Here is a 21,395-nt window from a genome sequence, read left to right as displayed (position 1 = left end):
AAAAAAAAAAGAACGTGAACGTTTGTGCGTTCCGAACCCATTGTGTAGTGCGTTGCCTTGTAGCCTCTGGTCCCGTGTTGTTAGAAAACAATACTTACGCTAATAAAACGTTGACGGCAGGACATTTCATCGCGATTAATTGTTTATGTGGCTGCAGTAGCCACAACAAAATTTCACGGAACCGCTGGCGTGTTGCTTTGTCTATTGGACTTTTTTTCTTATTACCTTGCGCGACTGCAATAATAGTGAAGCCCATTTCCGATGAAATTCCGTACTGTTTCCTCAAGAAAGAGCCAAGTAACTGCTACCGTAAAACGTAGTATTGAAAAATGAATACTGCAGTACGTTTTGTTTCATGTGGTAAAACTGGTGCTAGGTGCTGTATTTAGTAAGCAGCGTGCATTTAGCATTATAGTGAACTTTTCTTTACTTATTACAGGCGCTACGACGTAAAAGTGTTTCCCGTGGATGTTTCCAGGGCTATTCTACAATACTGCTGTTCAACAACATATTGTGATCGCCTGGCGTTCGGCAGCAGAAAGAGAGCAAAGATGCCTGATGCGGCAGACACCTGTAAGTATTAGACACTTCATCTTTGGTCACTTTGCCATAGTCATCTGGCAAATAAAAATGCGTTTTTTAGCCTTCATGGTGTCATTTGCATACACTTTTGCTTTCTAGCATCGACTGACCTTAGTTGTGTTTTATTATAAATGTCATTCGAGACATAACATAACTGCGTAACCAACTTTCTGCGTGATTAAAAATGTGTCACTTCCACTGCAGTGCATTAATGCTGTAGCTTTTTCAAACTGCCAAACACTGCAGTATTTTTTAATAAACTTATTTGGTCACGAGTAAGATTCGATGTGCAGCTTCAAGATTGATGGGGATTAGGAATGCGGCTGTGCGGCATTTATTTTCTGCTTGCCTCTTGTTACTCTCCATGATTCGGCCTTGTTACTGTTCAATGATCCCATGATTAATTCCAATAATGAGAGGCTGACAGTTTTGCTGTAATATTGCTTGTCTTCAAGCCACCCTTTTTGATAACACCAAGTACTTGCAGGTTGGCCTGAGGTCGCAGGTTCTCTTGTTGGTCTGGCTGCTTTTTCTGAAAGTGGTTGGAAAAAAAGAGGAGGAGGACCTTGTTGGTTTAAAATTTGAATAGGGGATCAGGACCCCGATGCTTTAAATTAATCCGTGCTCTCGTTCTTCTCAGATGGCTTTTCAGTGGCAGTGCTGGTGAAAGAAAAGCCAGAGGCCTTGCTCTCAAAGCTGGTATGCTTATTTTTCTTCTGTATGTTGAGTAAGTGAAATCCAGTGTAGTACTTGTGAATCAGGCTCAGCAATCACCATCACAGCAATTCAAATTTGCTAAAGGGAGCATTTTGCCTCATCAGTAGACAATTGTGAATGTCACATTGATGAATCGTTAGCATAGTCACTAAATTGTTAGCTTTAAGTATATAGACTACTAATTAGCGATTCGTTTTCCTGAAAATCGCTTTGTACAGTGGTTGGGTAAGGCAGGTCATGCAGTGAATGTGTCCACTGAGGAAGGAAGAGCAAAATACTGTTACTTGTGTTTCTTCTGGTACTTGGATTTGTGTGCTTTTTATGCAGGAGCCAGGAGAGACTTCCCCTTACCCCCGGATCTTGTTCTCGGGCCAAACTGCGGAGAAATCTGGAGCCGTGACCGTGCACTTCGAAGAGCTCCAGCTGACGGCTATGGACATAGCGGACGGGTTCGCTTTGCTTTTGGCGGTCTACTGGACCTTCAACATCCAGTATGTCCCAAAGACAAAGCGGACCTGTCTGTTTTTTGAGATGATGCTCGGCCTACCACCGACAGAGCAGATGGTTTCGGTCATAAAAGCAGCAACTGCAATACAGGTGGAGCGACGTGTGTGAGGATGTCAAAATAAAGCATGAAATGCAGTGTGAAAACGATTTGTCTTATTTTTTTTTGGCTAAGCACAAACGACAGCTTTTTTTGTAAAGACGCTTTGCTATGTTTACTTGTGAAGTAATTTTACTGTATTTCAGTTTGTAAACATGAAGTAAAGAGGGCTGACACTAATGCTGTTGTGGATGCTAAAGTGTAGTCTTGTTAAAGGTAACATCGTAATGCCTCTGAATAGTAGAGTTCGGCAACTCGCAGGTAGTGCATAGATCCTGCTTCAAAGGAATACATTAGTTCTGTCAAAGAGTAAGCTAGCCCTCCTTGAGGAGGCATTGTGGGACTCTGATTGAAAGAATACAATGATTCTGAAAAGAGTACGCTAACCCTTCCTGGTGAAGTATTGCAAAATGCTGTTTGGTGGAATAAGGTAATTCTGAGGGGTGTAAGTTAACCTTCTTGGCAGAGGTATAGCAAGATTCTGGTAAAGAATTGTATAACTCTCTGACTGGAGGAATTATTCGACCCGTGGTGAGGGAATTGCCGGACGCGGTTCCCGCAACTCCTGTGAGAATACCTCGACCCCCTCTCCGCGAGAGGCCTGTGACTCCCTTGTGAAGGGTAAGGCTATTTTGCTAAAAAGGGAGTTGCCTGATGCTGGAAAAGGGAATCGTATATGGGACAAGGGTTTCTATTCCCTTTGGGAATTGGTGGGACTCCTTTAGTTCTTAGAGTGCTCTTTTACGCGCAGCGGAAAGCTCACACTTTTGTTGCAAAATTTGTCGCTTTTTTCTCACCCTTCCCTTCGTGTTTTTGGACGCCGCCATCTTCACATGTCTACATCATCGATTCCCAGATGTTCGTCATGAGCTAGACATCTTGCTATTGGGCGGCTTTTTCACGCACTTCCGGCAAAGAGATGAGTCGTCTGCTCAGCGTCGGCTCGCCGGCTGATCTGCAAGCGGAGTGGAGTGCTTAGACATTTTACGACAAACGAAACAAGTGTAAACAAACGCTTAACCGTTCGTATTGAATGCAACACGCCCATAACACGACATAGATATTCTCATACCTGAGTACCTTCCCTAAAGAAAGCGTTGAAGCCCCGTGGCACTTCTTTCGTGCAATCGCAGAGAACGCCCTGAGCCGAATGCCCGGGTTTGACGGATACACTTTATTCAACTTCAAAACAAACCAGAGATGCGTTTCGAACGAACACAACGTCACAACATGCGTTGCAAGTCTGAACCGCGATTGACAGACGATCGGTTGCTTCCTCCTGCCCGTCGTAAATTCGGCACTCACCTCGCGCCTTGTTTGCGGGGACGAACAGCAAGTCACTGAACTCTGGCACGCAAGCGAGAAGGCTTTTAGCCAGGCACACTACACATACCCCATGCGAGGTTGATTCGTCGTCGTTCGAGAAAGATAATCCAGACCATGGGAAGCACTATCCACCCGCAGAAGTACAACGTCGCATTTCATCGTGAAACGAACGCTACACACAGGAGGCGATGCACACACACACACAGCTTCGGTCGCTGCATTGGCTTAGCTGCAAGCTTCGTTCGGACAGTCAGCGATGCTACGACGATACAGAGCTGCGTGAGGGCGACGTGCTAACCACTTCACGTATTTAAAAACACAGGGGCAAAGAACTTGGTTCATCGGAAGCAAAATATCTTTCCTCCATTATTGTGCCTGAAATATACTGGCTAGTGTTGCTAGTGTGCCGAGGGCGGGCCCCAGGCGGGCGCCGGGAGCGATGTACGCGGCCGGATGCCGCTTGGGGCGCTGCCGTGCGGGAGTGTGCGCGTTCGTCCGGCCCGAGCAGATCGCGCGGTTGCCTCCGCGCTGCGTAGCAGACGGCAGGGGCAGAACTTTCCAATCCCGCTTGCGACGAAAGCGAGCGAAAGCGACGGTAATTCTGTCGCGCGACGAAAATTTCTCCCGAAAGTTCGACAAACACGATCGTCGAGCGACAAAGCGACGAAATTCCCATCGCTTTCGCTCGCTTTCGTCGCAAGTGCGAACGGGCCTTTATGCGCAATCTCCGTCCCACATAAAATAAGCTCTTGCTGGTCGCCTGAGCATGCGGTTGATATGTGACTACGTTACATTGTGCTTGCGAGTGTATTTAAACGATTTCACTAGGTTTGAAACGTAAGCGCTCGGCGTGAAGCTTTGTAAACGCAAGCAGCCTCACGTACGCACGCTATTTTGCTGCTAATAGAGAGTTTTAGTACAGCGTTTGTGCCTTTGCATACGCTAAACGCTAAATTTTTGCGTCCCGCTACGTAAACATCGCGAGGGGAGTTTTAGTAGAACGTCTCATCAGTTTTGCGTTGCGACATGCTAATGCATACGGCGCCATCTGTTAAATGTTTTCCGAAATGACTCGGCGGCTGATCTGCTAGCGGAGTGCCGGAGTGCCTGAACATTTTACGACTATCAAAACAAGTTCAAACAACGCTTTCCCATCAGTATTGAACACTGGTATTGAATGCAACACACGGATGAAGCTTGGCAGCACACGGATGCTCGCTGCTCGAGTGCGGCGTTGGTTTGCTCTGCGCCTTCCCGTTCATCGCCACTGATAAAGCAATCCGATCCGGCGCGTTTTGTGCACGGGTTCTGTGTCGGTTTAAAATGTCTTTTTTTCACATGCCGCCGGTAGTAGGAATTACAACCGCCGCAAAATAAGACCCGGCACCAGCGGGCCCACATCTGAGGCCGCGCTTTTTGGATAAACAGTGCGCGGTGCACCAAAGGGAACGAGCGCACGATTCTCCCTGCGCGGCTGCGAGTTCGCCGCCGATACCAACTGCAGCTACGTACACCGCGAAAGGGCAAGGCCAGGCCGCACACATGCGGCCAGGTCTTTCGTTCGCTTTTCCAGCCTTTAGAGGAGTGTCCATGGTGTCAACAAAGATGAAAAAGCCGAAAGAGCTGGCCCGTAGCAGACGGCAGTCTGTGGGAGCGCAATAGCAGAAGTACGTCACCGCTGAGGAGCGAAGCATCATGGGAGGGGAGGCCAACAGAGAAGAAACAGTTGAAAGGAGGAGGAAATACGGCGCGACGATAATGCGCGGTTTTCGATTTACGATTTCTCAGCTAATACTCATCGCTTTAACAAAATTCTTGCAGGGGGAGATTGCTAATACATTGCTTTATTTGGTTACATGTACATCCATGCATCGGCGAAAGGCATTTCAGGACCCCTTTAAGAATTTGAAGTGCCGTTTTGCAGATGCGGCCTCGTTGGTAACTGCGGCACGCCGCCTGCGAATCCGTCAAAATTGTGATTGCATCTTTTCCCGTCGTGATGGCCAGGGAAATTACGGCTTCTTCAGCAGCTTCCGTTGATGTTGTGCGGACTGTGAGGGCGGTTGTTACTTGCCCTGCTGCATTAGCGACACACACGACGTGGGCTGGCTTGTTTATATACGGAGACACGTCCGTATACCTTTTTGTTGGATTGTCGCCGTATTAATTATTCATGGCTGGTACTCTTGCTATGCGTCGAGCTTTGTTGTGGAGTGGATGCATGTTTCTTGGGATGGGGGCTACCCTGATGGCTTGTCTGAGTTGGAGTGGAACCTGCTCCTTATGGTCTTGCAGTGGCCGTATGGCATATCCCAGCCGTCGCAGTGTAGTTCGTCCCGTTGGTGTTAGGCGTAAGCGTTCCAGTTGAGAGCTACGATGCGCCTCCTGTATTTCCTCCCATGTGTTATGTAGTCCAAGATGCAATAATCTCTTCGTCGATGTTTTTTGGTGCAGTCCTAAGGCTGTCTTATATGCTTGTCGAATTATGACATTGAGCCTGGATTTTTCAGATGTTTTCAGGGCCAAATAAGGGGTTCCGTAAGCTACCCGGCTTATGAATATGGCTTGGACAATCCGCACTGTGTCTGACTCTTGCAAGCCAAATCGGCGGTTCGACACGCGTCTTAGGAGGCGGATTAGCTGATTGAGTGTCTGTTGAAGCGGTGCAACTGTATGAAAGCTTGATCCATTTTTTGGTAGTGTAAGACCTAGGATGCGTAGTTTAGATAAAGTTGGTACTGTCTGGTCGTTGATGGTAAGCTCCGGGTCGGGAATGCTGCGCTTTCGTTGGTGCGCCGTCCCGATGCAGAGAGTGAGGAGAGCCGACTTCTCCGGAGAACATTCGAGCCCTTTATCGTGAAGGTAACGTTGGGCTTCATCTATGGCTGCTTGTAGAGCATCTTGTTGTTCCCCTATTAATCCTGTTGGTGTCCGCAGGGTGAGATCGTCCGCATAGAGAGCATGTCTAAGATGCGGTATATCTTTCAGTAGGGGAGGAAGGTCCTTCATAGTAATATTGCTTAAGAGCGGGGAAATAACTGAGCCTTGGGGAGTGCCTCGGGCGAATTGTATTGAATTTTGTTGAGCGGAGGTGTCCGATGCCAATTGTTGCCGTACGGTCGGTTAGAAAGGCTGCGACGTAGTCGTACATGCGCTGTCCACAATCAATGGAGGCTAGACCTTGGAGGATGGCCTTATGACTGATGTTATCAAACGCGCCCTTGATGTCCAGGGTTAAAATGCATCTCTTGTGGGTATTGGTGATAAGCTGGTCAATTTGCCCACGCCCTTCAGCAGAACGTGCTTCCTCGCTGATCAAAGGCAGAAGGGTAACGGCGAACCGCGCGGCAGCTTCTGCTTGCTTTCATGCCGGTCGAGCTTACGCGGCGTTCGACGGGTGAATAGCGCAGCCGCGAGAAGGCTTTTCCCCTTTCATCGTTCGTCTGAGGAGGCCAAGATGCACGTCTGGCCGACAGAATTGTTCCCTAGCTGCCGGGGAAAGGTTTCTAAGTCCGATCGGCGCTGCAGGTACCTTGTGAAATCACCGTATATTGTTCGGGGAAATTACCGCATTAGTGCCCGCGAGGCGCGGGTGCGTTGTTATTGAGGGAGTTGCTCTCGCTGTATTCGAAGGGTCACCGGGATTGCAGGTTCACCGGGTCACCGGGAATTGTTCGGGATTGCATGTTTGGAACCCTCAAAGGACAGCGCGAGCTCGTTGCCGCCAGTTGTTTAATGCCAAGGTTAATAAGCTATCATGGATCCCAGATAGTAATATGCGAGACAAGGCGACCAACGAGATAAAGGCAGAGCTGGCTGCGGTGGCGGAGCCATCCAGCGCAGATTTTGCCACCTCGTCCGCGCCCCGGGATTTCTTTTCGTTCGGGCAACAAGACCTTCTATCCGAGGCACTGCCATTTCTGGTGCTACAGTGTTTGCTACCAACAACAACTGAATTTTTCCAAGCAAGGAGAGAACACTCTGGTCACGGAGGGAAGACGTGCTGTCACTTTCTCTCACTGTTATGGACACTCACCGGATCAAGAAAGGGGAAGAGGACAATGAAGTGAATCGTTTCACAGCACAAATGCGTCACGCAACGCTCTCAAGCACTTTGATTCCCATCGAACCGCCCCGCCCCAGAAATATCCTTATCCAAGACAACTTCGAAAACCGCGAACAAAACGTGTCGACGCTGGGCGATTACGCCGCAAATACGCGCGAGGCTCGCACTGGCAAGCAAGGACGAACGCAGAGAGTCGCTGAAAATTCCCGCGGGGGCAATTAAGCATGCTACAGGTTTCGAATTCATACTATGCAATAGCCCTGGCGTCGTGCAAGATGTGGAAGTGTTCGGAAGGGTGAGGTGTAATGACCACCGCATGGTAAGACCTCGAATTAGGCGTAGATTTCAAGATGAACCATAACAAGCTAGTACGAAAGAAGCCGATCAATGAGCTAACAGTAACATAGAAAGTGGAAGAATTCAGAATAGCGCCGCAGAACCGATATTAAGTTGTAACCCAGGAAGCAGAGTTTACGACACAGGAAGCCAGCGACAATAGCTTTTACACGCAGTATGAGAGAGTAGAAGAAACTGTAGAAGTCGGAGGTACGATCGCTAGATAGGATACTGGTAAACGTCCCAGGAAACGAAAAATTTAATTAGAAAACGGCAGAGCATGACAGCTTTCACTCCAGCTGACAGAATAGAACTAGCGGAGCATTCGAAGTTAATCAGTAAGCGGTAGACAGCTGACATACGGAAGTAAAATATGGAGAGGATTGAGCATACTGTAAAGAACGGAGTCATCCTGAAAGCAGTTAACAGGCGTCTAGGCATGGCGAAAAACTAGATGTAGGCTCTTAAAGACAAGCAAGGCAATGTCATCACAAATAGGCATGAAATATTTATTTGCCGCGGATTTCTTCAGAGACTTGTACAACTGCCACGCATCCAGGATAATACTTAACGAGGAAGTAGTTCAGAGGAGGTAAACAACCCACCACTAACGACCGAAGAAGTAAGGAAGGCTTTGAAAGAAATGAAAGGCGGCAAAGCACCTCGTGAGGATCACATAGCAGCAGACCTGTTGAAGGGTGGCGGACAAATCGTGCTATAAAAACTGGCAGACTTGTACAAACAATGCCCAATGACCATGAGTGTACCATAGTATTGGAAGAATGCGAACATCATCCCAATGCACAAGAAAGGTGACATGAAGGACTTGAAAGATTACAGGCTGACCAGCTTTCTGTCAGTCGTATACAAGGTACTTCTTTATTTCATAAACAAACTAGAAAAGCTTCCAGGGCTACAATCCGCGTTACGCAGCCTGACGGGGATCCTGAGGCCATTACGAGGCATGCAGGCGAAAAATGACAATGATACATCACGGAACACAGCAATTAATTTTCAAACTGCAGTAGAACCAAACACTTGCTTTGTAACAATGCAAAACATGTTGAAAGTAACAGCAATTTTACACAAGTAAACATACAGCATATCCTGTTCAAACAGGATTGCACAGGCTTCAACGACCGGAGTCCTCCGAGTTCACAAAGCATTCGCGCACACTCCTAAGTGTCAATTATCAGAGCGCCTGTAAGTATTTAAAATTAATGGTAGAAAATATACTGAAGAATCTGTAATTGATATTTTGTTAGTTTGTTCTTAGCTTACCGCGGTAATCGCTAACAGAATTTTTGCCACCTCGAATTTCAGTCAACCTAATGAACAAGAAGGGTTTCGTAACGGCTATTCAACATGCTCATACTAAATCACAGCGCGACGAACGGGACAGACAGAAAGATCAACCACTGGACAAGCGCTGAGTCCAGTGGTTGATCTTCGCGCTGTGATTTAGTATGAACACGTACTAACTCGCCCAACTTGCAACTGTCCTGTATTCAACATGGACCATATTCACACGATCAACCAGGCAATAGAGAAATGCGCGGAGTATAATAAACCTCTTCATAGATTATAAGAAAGAATTCAACTCGGTCGAAACCTCAGCAGTCATTCAGGCATTGCGGAATCAGGGTGTAGGCAAGCATTACGTAAGAATGATACAAGATATCTACAATGGGTCCACAGCTACCATCGTCTTCTATAAGGAGAGCAGTAAAACACCTATAAGGAAGGGCACCAGACAAGGAGACACAATCTCACCGATGTTCTTTACAGCATGGTTACAGGAGGTATTCAAAACATTAGATTGGGAACAGATCGGCGTCAGGGTTAAGGGAGAATACCTCAGTAATCCCAGATTTGCTGATGACGTTGCCTCAGGGGTAACTCGGGGGACGAATTGCAAAGCACGATTACCGCACTGGACAAGCGGAGTTGAATCGTAGGAATAAAAATTATTATGCAGAAAAATAAAATAATGCTCAATAGCCTCGCGAAAGCACAGGGGTTTGAGATAGCTGGTGAAGCAAAGGAAGTGGTAAGCGAATATATTGCCGCGAACCATGTATGGGCTTGCTTATTTATTGTTTGTTTTTACTGCCGGGCCACGCTAGGCTGTGTTATCAGCGTTCCAAGCAAAGCGCGTCTTCCATTCTTTATTTTTATGCCGCACGGGCTATCACAGAGATCAGCAAACTGTTTCGCCCTAACGTCAGACGAGAATAATCGTCTGTGATCTACAATGTTCTGGATGTGAATCGACGGTTCCAGAAACACTCGCGCCGAAAGATAAAAAATTGGGCCCATCTCCCTCTAGTAAATGCGTCGCGTAGGGGGTGGGTGTATTGCGTTAACGTTAGTGTTTGGGGGTGGTGGTGGAGTGGTAGTGAATGTGTTAACTATTATTGCTTATTACTATAATTATTATTATTTCTTTCATATATTGTAAGCACTGTAGTTCTCCGCGGCACAATATTTCGCTGATTTCAATCTTCTGTGTAATCATCATCACCTGTCATCCTTTTCAGTAATGCTTCATCTTCGTCACCTGTACATGATCATTATCATCCCTGAGGCTAGGGCTGCTTGGCTGCGCGTTCGCCAAATAAACGGCGTCTGTCTCCTCCGCTCTATCAGTGAGCGACGTCTCCTTGAAGGCCTCTTACACGTGGTGGAGGTGCACCTCGATCCCGCCCTCTAGCTCTCCTAGCGCACCCCTGGAGCTACGTTCAGGAAGACGCCTTCAAATGCCAACCGGGCCAATGGAACAGGACGTCCCGACTCGCACCGCCCCTGCAACGGCTTCTGCACCTCCTGCGTGGACCGTTACCAGCCGCCAACGGGACCCCAGATCCTTCGCTGGCCTTCGCGGTGAAGACGTCGACGATTGGCTCGACTATTACGACAGAGTGAGTGCGTTTAATCGGTGGGATGACTCTATGAAGCTCTATAATGTCCCGTTCTGCCTTGACAAAGTGGCTAGGACGTGGTTTTATAACAACGCACATCGCCTAGGAGATTGGAATACGTTTACGGAGGAGATTCGCAAGATTTTTGGCACATCGGCGAGCCGATCGGAGAGCGCCACGAAAAATCTCTCCCAGCGCGTTCAACATGCAGGTGAGACGTACACGTCTTACATTGAGGATGTGCTTGCGCTTTGTCGCCAGGCGAACGAGGACATGTCGGAGAACTACAGTGCTTACAATATTAATTATTACTTTCGTGATTTTGCGAATCGAGTCCCCCCTCGTGGATAGATGGGCCAGATTTTTCTTTTTTTTGTGACGCAAGAAGTGAAGGCAAGGAGTAGGTTGTTGTAAGTCGTTATTTATTTATTTGTTGCTGTTGTCGTATTGGACGCTGAGAACGACGGCTTCGTGGTCGCTAAAGTGTACTGTTAAGGGGTCTTTAAGCAGTGGTCGTGCGTTGCAGCAACTGGTGAAGACGAAATCGATGCAACTGCTGTTGTGTATCAGCAGCTTCTTGACGTAGTTTGAATGAGTTAAGGATATAAGGCGCGTTCGTACCCTTTGATTCTGTGTCGCTTTTGTGCGCAGTAGGAAGAGCACCATGTACCTCGCGTTCCGCCCACAGGGTCGTTGGATCGAAACCAGGCGCCGATAACTATTACTTTTTTTATATAGTGTAGGGGGAGCGGTGAGGACCTGTTGCTGAGAGCGAGGAGGGTAGCCTGATGTGGGAGAGGAGGAGTGAGGGAGAGGGTGCACCTGCGCGCTGAGCTGTTGCGGACGGACGGCGGACGCTACATGTGAGTTAAAGAAATGCTCTGCATTCAAAAGCCTGCAGAGCAGAGCCTCGGCATTCGATTCTGCGACGCTCGCCGACGCAAGTCACTTTGTTGACCGCTGCTTCGCCGCCTCTGTATTCTTTTGAGTTGTTAGGGGAGCACAAGTTCGCTCCAATAAACTTGTTTCTCCTTCAAGACAACTGCGTCGTCCTTGGCTTCGTGACATCTGGTGGAGGTGCTGGGTACTCACCCTTTAAGCTCTCTACGACATCTGGAAGCCGCCAAGCCAGTCCAACCAGAGAAAGCCGCCGACTGCAAGGATTGCTACCCGAGTTGGGTTTGATGCCAGAAGGGCCCAAGAAAAGGAACGCTGCAACCAACACCATGGTGCAAGAAACAACGTCGCCAATCGTCCTGCAGCAGCCCGGGAACCGCCATCGTTCCGGGGAGCCCCCGCTGAAGACCCCGAAGAATGGTTGGAGAAGCTGGAGCGCGTCCGCATCTTCAACAGGTGGGACGACGAAGAAACTTTCCGGCATGTCTTCTTTTACTTAGAAGATGCTGCTCGAACTTGGTTCGAGAACCATGAGAGTTCCTTGAGCGACTCGACTCAATTCAAAAGGGAGTTCCTTAAGACCTTCACTACCGTTGTGAGAAAAGAGCGAGCTGCGCTTTTGCTTGAAACTCGAACGCAGCACCCCAACGAAGGAGTCGTGATCTTCGTTAAGGAGATGAAGCGACTTTTTCGCCGTGCGGACCCCGAAATGACCGAAGAAAAGAAGCTCAGGTTTCTAATGCGAAGAGTGAAGCAAGAGCTTTCTGCTTGTCTAGTCCGTAACCCGCCGAAGACGGTGGCTGAATTCGCGTCTGAGGCGGCCGCGATGGAGAAGACGCTAGAAATTCGAACGAGGCAGTACGACCGCCCTGTCAACGCGCTGTTCTCGGAGACCATCGGTGCCGCAAGTGGAAAATCCGATACATTGCGCCAGACCATTTGAGCAGTGGTCAAGGAGGAGCTTCAGAAGCTTTTTCCAACAACGCCGCAACCTCAAGTGGCTTCTCTGACTGACGTCATCCGTGAAGAGGTTCAACAGGCGCTGGGAACTTCTATGCCGTCAGAAGCACCCCGTCAGCCCCAAGCCATGACCTACTCCGCAGCTCTTCGTCAACCCCGCCCTGCTCCAACCCGTCGTCAAGAGTCCCAGCCATAACGCCGTCCAATGTCGCCCGCCCGACGCCCTTTAGACCAATACCAGACGCCAAGGAAGACCGACGTGTGGTGAACGCCCGATAATCGCCCGCTGTACTACCACTGCGGAGAGGCCGACCACATATACCGTCGCTAACCTTACAAGAGGCTCGGTCTGCGAGGATTCTCCGTCGACGCACCACGCCCCCGACCCGGCCAGCGCCCTACTGAGGTCGACGAATACCTGTCCAACACGAACCGAGGACCTGCCCACTTCAACCGTTCGCCATCGCCCTACCGGTACCAGTCGCCAAACCGCCATAACACCGCTGACTTCTCACGTGGAAGGTACCCCAGCCCGCGCGGGGGAAACTAAAAGCAGCAACTTCTGGAGGTGAAGTTGCACAACGGCGAAAAAACGAAAACCCTCCAGCGACGCATGGCCGCGCCAAACACCGTACCCGCAGCCCAACGACTCCATCTAACCCGGATGTGACTCCCGAACCCGACGGCGACACGACGCGACGCGTACCCGAAACGACAGAGCCTGCCGCTGAGAAGATGAAGAGAATGATGACGCATGGTGCCCGACCGTCAACACGCACAAGTCGAGATACAACGCCCCGACGCACCAGAAACTCGAGGAAAGCGGCGTCCGATGTCCAGTTGTCCATCGACGGCTTTGACGTAGTCGCCCTCATCGACACGGGAGCCGACTACTGGGTAATGAGCGCCTCATTCGCGTTGAAGCTGAAGAAAGTTACGACAACATGGGACGGTCCGCATATACGCACAGCAGGAGGCCATCTCGTAACGCCAAGTAGAACGCGGACATCACGCGTCACCATAGGCGGCACCACGTACCCTGCTGAGTTCGTTCTTTTGCCTAACTCCTCCCGCGACGTAATACTCGGAATGTACTTTTAGATGCAGAGCATCTGATTCACTCGCCTTGTCCCTCCGGCGTCGTCGTCGTTGTTGTCGGCGTTGTCCACCCCTCTGCCATTCTCCTCGCCGCGCGAGCTGCCCTCTCCGCCGCTCACCCCCTCTCCTCCCCGATAACGAACACTCTCTCGCGAGGGGCATTGGATTGGATTGGATTGGATTGGATTGGATTGGCTTGGCTTGACTTGGATTCGGTTGGATTGGATTTGGATTGGATTGGATTAAAGTGGATTGTGTTGGATTGTGTTGCGTCATAGCCGCGGCACGTTGCGTCATAGCCGCGGCAGACGCGCTGGGGCCGGCGCATGTGCAGTACTCTCTCTTCCGCGGTTTCCTCTCCTTCGGGCGCGCTGCGCATATAACCGGTGTGCCGTTCTCCGGCGAAGCAACATCCACGCTTGGCTCAAACACCTAGAGTCCACGCCGCTTTACAAGTACGCCAACGTCGTCATCGACTGGGACCAGCTTACGCAGTCCCCTCAACGTTATGCGCGCTATAAAACGCGTTCCCTTCGCCGCTCCGCCTATGCGTCGCATCTACACACGGGTTCCCGCGAGGGGAGGTGGGAGTTTTTTTGACGGACAACGGCGCAATAATTGATCTGCAGACCAAGTCGATAAAATTTTCCTCCGATCACTCCACGACGCTGCAGCCGAACCCCGATCACCGTGCTGCTGTCAGGATCGCCAATGATCACATCACCCTGCCACCTCGCGCAAGCTTGATGATCGCCGTCTACTGTGAGGATGCTGCTTCTGACATCGACGCTATCGTAGGGACTGATCAAAGGTTGCTTCTCGACCGTGGTGTCTCCGTCGCAAGAGGCATTGCGCACTTTAAGCAACACCAATCTCACGTTCTGGTCACTAATTTCACCGAAGAGTACCAGCATTTAAACAAGGGAGCTGCAATTGCGTTCCTCGAAGAAACGCAAGAAGCAAGTGACGTGATCGCGGTCGCCGACTTTGAACGCACACCCGATGACACCTTCAAGCTTCCGCAGCCCTTCGACGTGAATCCGGCGGTACCGCAAGAAGAACGGAACAAATTATTGGCTTTGCTGCGTCGCTACAGCAAGTAGTTTTCGTCGAGTTCAAAATTACGTCAGACGCCCCTAGCGAAGCATCGTATTATAACTGAAGATGGAGCCCGACCTACCCGACAGTCACCATACCGCGTCTCTTCCCACGAACGGGAAGCCATCCGGACTCAAGTCGATGACATGCTCAGCGACGACATTATACAGCCATCGAAAAACCCCTGGGCTGCGCGGGTCGTACTCGCGAAGAAAAAACACGTCACATTAAGGTTCTGCGTTGACTACCGGCGACTAAACAAAATCAACAATAAGGACGTGTATCCCCTGCCACGAATCGGCGACGCCCTTGACCACCTCTGCCATGCCAAGTACTTCTCGTCGATGGATTCGAAGACTGGGTACTGGCAAATTGAAGTGGACGAGAGAGACAGAGAGAAGACTGCGTTTATAACTCCGGGCGGCCTATACGAGTTTAAGGTGATGCCTCTTAGGCTGTGCACGGTGCCAGCAACGTTTCAAAGAGTCATGGACACTGTGCTAGCTGGCCTGAAGTGGCACACTTGCCTCGTATACCTCGACGACGTTGTGGTATTCACCCGGAATTTCGACGAACACCTTCCAAGGTTGAAGTCTGTACTCGAGGCCATTCGTACATCGGGGTTAACGCTGAAGCCTGAAAAGTGTCGTTTCGCGTATGAGGAGCTGAAGTTCTTGGGCCACGTCGTCAACGCCGCGGGCGTCCTACCTGACCCGGCAAAAACGTCGGCCATTGCGAACTTCCCAAGGCCGAAAGACAAGGAGGGCGTGCGAAGATTTCTCGGACGGTGCGCATACTACCGGCGCTTCGTCTCAAACTTCACCCACATTGCACAGCCACTCACAGGGTCACGAAAGATACCACGCCTTTTAGCTGGGAAAACGACCAAGAAAAAGCATTGTGCGAGCTGCAAAAACGCCTGCAAAGCCCTCCCGTGCTCGCTCATTTCGACGAAAACGCCGAAACAGAAATGTACACCGACGCCAGCGATATAGGCTTGGGTGCCGTTCTCGTCCAAAAGCAAAGCGGTAGCGAAAAAAGTAATCGTCTTTGCCAGCCGTGGTCTGTCGAAGGAGGAGAAAAATTACTCACTCAGCCTCTGAAAAAGAGTGCCTCGCAATTACATTGGCCATTTCAAAATTTCGCCCATACGTATATGGTAGACCATTCAAGGTTGTCACAGACCACCATGCGGTGTGTTGGCTCGCTAATATAAAAGACCCCTCTGGCCGTCTTGGGCGGTGGAGCTTGCGCCTGCAAGAGTTCGACGTTACAATCGTCTACAAATCCGGCAGGAAACACTCCGACGCCGACTGACTGTCGCGCGCCCCCGTCGACCCGCCACCACTAGACTCCGATGAAGACAGCACGTTTGATTGATTGATTGTGGGGTTTAACGCGCCGACGCAACGCAGGCGATGAGGCGCGCCGTAGTGGAGGGCTCCGGATTAATTTTGACCACCTGGGGATGAAGACAGCGTGTTCTTCGGAGTCGTCACGGAGAACGACCTAGCCGTCCCAGCAGCGTGCCGACCCCGACTTGCGCGTCATGATCGACTACCTCGAAAGACGAAATGTCGCCGTGCCTAGGGTGTTCAAGCGGAACTTGCCAGCATTCAGCCTCAAAAACTCCGTCCTCGTGAAGAAGAATTTCAGCCCCGGAGCGAGAACGCATTACCTACTTGTCATCCCTGCCGAGCTCCATGACGACATTTTGGAAGCGTGTCACGACGACCCGTCTTCCGGACATCTCGGCACAGCTCGCACTATTGCAAAAATCAAGGCGCCTTACATCTTACATCAAGCCGCCTTACATCCGACGTCACCCACTACGTTCGGAGTGGCCGTGACTGCCAGCGACGAAAAACGCCGCCGACAAGACCCGCCGGCTTTCTGCAACCGATCGCCGTCTCGTCGAGGCCCTTTCAACAGATCGGAATGGACCTTCTAGGCCCGTTCCCTACGTCACAATCACAGAACAAGTGGATTGTCGTGGCGACAGACTACATGACGCGCTACGCACAGACCGCCGCTCTTCCGAGGGGCAGTGCACAGGAAGTCGCAAAGTTCTTCACAAGCCAAGTTCTGCTGCGACATGGAGCACTGGAAGTCCTAATCAGGGACCGCGGAACGGCCTTTACTGCGGAGCTGATGCAAAGAATATTACGCTACAGCAACACGGATCACAGAAGAACGACGGCGTACCACCCACAAACGAACGGACTAACAGAACGTCTGAACAAGGCAATCTCAGATACGCTGTCAATGTACGTTGACGTTGAACATAAGACTTTGGACGAAGTGCTCGCGTATGTCACGTTTGCGTACAACATGGCTATCCAGGAGACGACACAGCTGTCGCCGCTCGAGGTTGTCTACGGAAGACGGCCAACTACGATGCTCGACGCCATGCTTCCGCACGTATAAGACGACGACCTCAACACCGACGTCCAAGGATACCTTCAGCGTGCGGAGGAGGCCCGCCAGCTGGCTCGAGTTCGTACAACGAACCAGCAGCTGGTGGATGCCGAGCGCTACAACCTCCGACGCCGAGACGCCGAGTACCAGCCAGAGGACCGTGTTTCAGTTTTGACTCCCATCCGAAGACGCGGACTCAGTGAGAAGCTTCTGCGACGATATTTCGGACCCTACCAACTTCTACGACATGTCGGCCAACTTACCTACGAGGTGAGCCCCGATGGTGATTCCGGAACATCACGACGACGCACGCGGCCCGAAGTCGTCCACGTGGTGCGTTTGAAACTTTACTATGCAAGATGACGGACCATTTTTTGTTGTTTTTGTTGTTGTTTGTTCGGACTGTCTTTTATTTTAGCATCATGTCGATGCACTCTTAGAGGTGGGTAATGCCGCGAACCATGTATGGGCTTGCTTATTTATTGTTTGTTTTTACTGCCGGGCCACGCCCGGATGTGTTATCTGCGTTCCAAGCAAAGCGCGTCTTCCAGTCTCTATTTTTATGCCGCACGGGCTATCACATACAGATAAGCAAACTGTTTCTCCCTAACGTCGCTAGCCCAGAATAATCGTCTGTGATCTACAATGTTCTGGATGTAAATCGACGGTTCCAGAAACACTCGCGCCGAAAGATAAAAAAGCCTACAGAGCAGACGCCTCGGCATTCGATTCTGCGACGCTCGCCGGCGCAAGTCACTTTGTTGACCGCTGCTTCGCCGCCTGTGTATTCTTTTGAGTTGTTAGGGAGCACACGTTCGCTCCAATAAACTTGTTTCTCCTTCAAGACGGCGTCCTTGGCTTCGTGACAATATCTACGTAGGCCAAGTTGTGACCCCGGATCCCAACAATGAGGTAGAGATAATTACAAGGATAACAGTGGGGTGGAGGGCATTCGGCAGGCATTCTCAGGTAATGAATGGCAGCCTACCGTTGTCCGTGAAGAAGAAAGTGTATGACAGCTGCATCTTACGGGTACTCACCTACGGGGAAGAAACTTGGAAGCTCACTAAAATGGTTCAACTTAAATTGAAGACGACTCGGCGGGGAATGGAATGATAGATGATAGGTTTAACATTAGGCAGTGGCTATTTTGCTGGCAGCTGGCAGAGTAGCCTGGGAGAAACGTTGCCGGCAGTTCCTTGGCATGGCTGGTCCATACCACGTGATTCTTCTGCCGGCACATTTCCGCGGGGGCTATTTTGCCGGCTGCCGACATATTTTCACAGTTGCTTTTTTGCTGGCAGCCGGCATACTTTCGCAGTTGCTATTTTGCTGGCAGCCGGCATACTTCCGCAGTTGCTGTTTTGCTGGCAGCTGGCATATTTTCACAGTTGCTATGTTGCTGGCAGCCGGCGCATCTCCGCGGGTGATATTTTGCCGGCTGCCGGCGCATTTCACAGCGGCTATTTTGCCGGCAGATTAGACCGGGAGAATAGTTGCCGGCAGTTCCACGGGGATGCTGCCCCTGCGCGCCAATGCTGCAGCAGCCGGAGATGATTTATTGGTACTGTTTAGTGAATTACGCAAAGTAATAGAAAAAATAGTAGTAATAGAGTAAGAAAAAAAAGTAATAGAGTAAAAAAAAGTAATAGAAAGGTTACGGCGGCGTCATGTCGAACTTCGACTCAGCCCGCCCCGAACCTCGACACTTTATTACACACAGTGAATGTTACTTGGTGTTTCCTTTGTAGAATTTCGATTAATTGTGGTGTTTAACGCGCCATCACAACGCAGGGGATTAGGCGCGCGGTAGTGGAGGTCTCCGGATTAATTTTGACCACCTGGGGATCTTTACACGCGCCGAAATCTCGTACGCAGTGGCGTTTTTGCTTTGCGCCTCCACCAGAAAGGCGGCCGCCGCGGCCTTTGTAGAATTTCAAGCAAAGGCGCACAATAAATTATTGATCAGCCGAAAAATCAATATTGCACGGCTACAATTCACCACCGTTTATTTCAACGCTACGAAATTTTAAGCACGAACTTCTGTAAAAACAATATTTCTGCATGGAATTATGCAAAGCAGGCAGATGTCCAAGAAACATCTAATTTTTTGTTCATATACCTAACACAATCAGACAGATTAAAAGCAACGACTTATGCACAATCACTGCGCTGCCAAACTTTATCTCTCGGCTGCTTGCTGAGATGTACACACGGCAAGTGGTACCACAACAAGCACCAATCACACATGACCGAGTAATTTGTGTCAAGATCATTTTTACACGTGTTATCACGTTTTTAAGGATACACGTCTATCCAAAATGACCGCGGCACTTCGGATAAAAACGTTGACATGAACGCTGTGCGAAGTTATTTTACAGAAGATGCTTGGTTGGCAGTGGAGAGTGTCCTGACATATAACAAATGCAGCAGTGGGAGTGTAACACGTGTAAAAATTACTTTGACACAAATGACTCGGTCATGTGTGATTGGTGCTTGTTGCGGTACCACTTGCCGTGTGTGCGTCGCAGCAAGCTGACGAGAGCTAAAGTTTGGCAGCGCAGTGACTGTGAATAAGACGCTGTTTTAAATCTGTCTGATTGTGTTCGGTATATGAAAAAATTAGATATTTTTTGGACGTCTGCCTGCTTTGCATAATTCCACAGAGAAATATTGTTTTCACTGAAGTTCGTGCTTAAAATTTCGTAGTATTGAAATAAACACTGGTGAATTGTAGCCGTGCAATATTGATTTTTTGGCTGATCATTTCTTAATTGTGCGACTTTGGTTGAAAATCTACAAAGGAAACACCAAGGAGCATTCACCGTCAGTAATCAAAGTGTCAAGGTTCGCGGCGGGCTGAGTCAAAGCTCGAAATGCCCGGCGCCATCTTGCCCACTCGTTTTTTCTATAACTTGGCGTAATTCACTGAACAGCAGTGGCGTAGCCAAGGGGGAGCGGGTTTGGGGGAGTTCAACCCCCCCCCCCCCGGAATTTTCACTCCACCCCACCTCCCCAGTGGCGTAGCCAGGAGGGGGGGGCTAACCAGGCTTCACTCCGCCCGCCTCTCCCGAAATTTTTCGGGCCGGCGCCGTGCTGCCTGTTCTGCCTGGTACGTCGCTTATGAACAAAGGCGCATATGTTTCATAAGTGCCGCTATTAGAAACATGCGCGACTAAATTCCTGCCCTATACGCATTCGTGCTTACACAAAACGAAGCGCCTGAGTCAGGGTAATTGCGGAGGGGTGCAGCCCCACAACCGATTGCGCCTTCGGGTAAGCTCAGCGCGCGGGACGCCAAAGGCGTGCGTTGTGTCCCTTTGTGCGTGACATGTCGCCACACGAAGAATAATTGGCCGGCTGAGTCTGTTCCCAGCAGAGGAGATCGACTCGTCACGGTATGGACGAGGAAGCAAGGAGTGGGCCGCATTAACTCGCCACGGAAAAAACGAGGGACCGCCGGCTACTGATGGGTGAAGACTGGTACGATGAAGGGCCTAAAGGGAACAGACGATCATTGCATGTTAACCAGAACAACATGATGCATGCGGTAGTGGCCGACCGCGGTCGCTCCATCTCCTAAAAAGCGGGGGATCGAGCGGCCATGGGCAGACATTCAAGACTCCTGCAAGGTAATTGAAAAATGCGATGCAGGGACTGCGTATTGGGCAAAATGTGGAGTTTACCAGAATGAATGTCGTGCCCTTGTGAGTGAGGGCGCACAGTAAAGTATGCCCCTCTTTCGCGCGTCACCCCTCCATTCTTCCTTTTTCACGCTTCTGTCGAGCCCGCGAGGGTGTTGTTGGTGTGGTCTCAGATTGTACGCACTGCGTATCCCCTTCGAAAAGCGGTGTTGCGACAGTCATTTTCACCTCCGCGATTGCGCAGATTTGTTCGGCGGTACTTTTCCCTAACCTAGGAAATTGCAGAACAGCGGGTCAACGAAAAATGCGCGCTGCGGCTCGCCGAGCCAGTTCCAGACTTCATCCTAAAAGTGGGGGCACGGCGGTCACTACTAGCCCTGCCACAGGCAGACGGCAGTCGCGTCAGCAACAAAGAACCGATGGCCATCTTCAACCTCGGTCGCAACTAAAGCCCCTCTATTGCGTCCAAGGCCGCCGCCTTTTACGTGAGCGGCGGCTGCCCGCAGCTGTGTATATTAATTCAGTGGCTTAATTGAGCCCCACCAACAGCCACATGCTGCAAGGACAGAAGTGTCCATGCCTTTGAGAAGCTCATGTCCAAAATGCCAACACACAAAAGAGGTTCGAAAGTGTAAGTCATTTTCTTCTGTTGATTTTTCCTTGCATAATCCCTGATGTCTTTTGACGATGAAGGTTGCTGTGCCTTACGCCGTGCGGTGTAGATAAAT

The 21,395-nt window shown here is 50.1% G+C and overlaps 1 protein-coding gene across 1 annotated transcript; it reads left to right on the top strand.

Moving 5' to 3' along the window:
• The first annotated feature begins 462 nt into the window (after window positions 1-462).
• LOC144160914 (uncharacterized) lies at window positions 463-2,147 on the top strand. Its single transcript, XM_077692004.1, has 3 exons — window positions 463-573; window positions 1,223-1,281; window positions 1,627-2,147. The coding sequence occupies exons 1-3, from the start codon at window positions 552-554 to the stop codon at window positions 1,912-1,914; spliced, it is 369 nt and encodes a 122-aa protein (XP_077548130.1). The 5' UTR covers window positions 463-551; the 3' UTR covers window positions 1,915-2,147.
• Window positions 2,148-21,395: the final 19,248 nt, after the last annotated feature.

Source organism: Haemaphysalis longicornis, unplaced genomic scaffold, assembly GCF_048455015.1.
Source record: "Haemaphysalis longicornis isolate Haplotype H1 unplaced genomic scaffold, Haemaphysalis longicornis Haplotype H1 scaffold_11, whole genome shotgun sequence".
Taxonomy (NCBI): domain Eukaryota; kingdom Metazoa; phylum Arthropoda; class Arachnida; order Ixodida; family Ixodidae; genus Haemaphysalis; species Haemaphysalis longicornis.
Note: the sequence above shows the minus strand (reverse complement) of the source record. Positions and strands in the feature narration are given on the sequence as shown.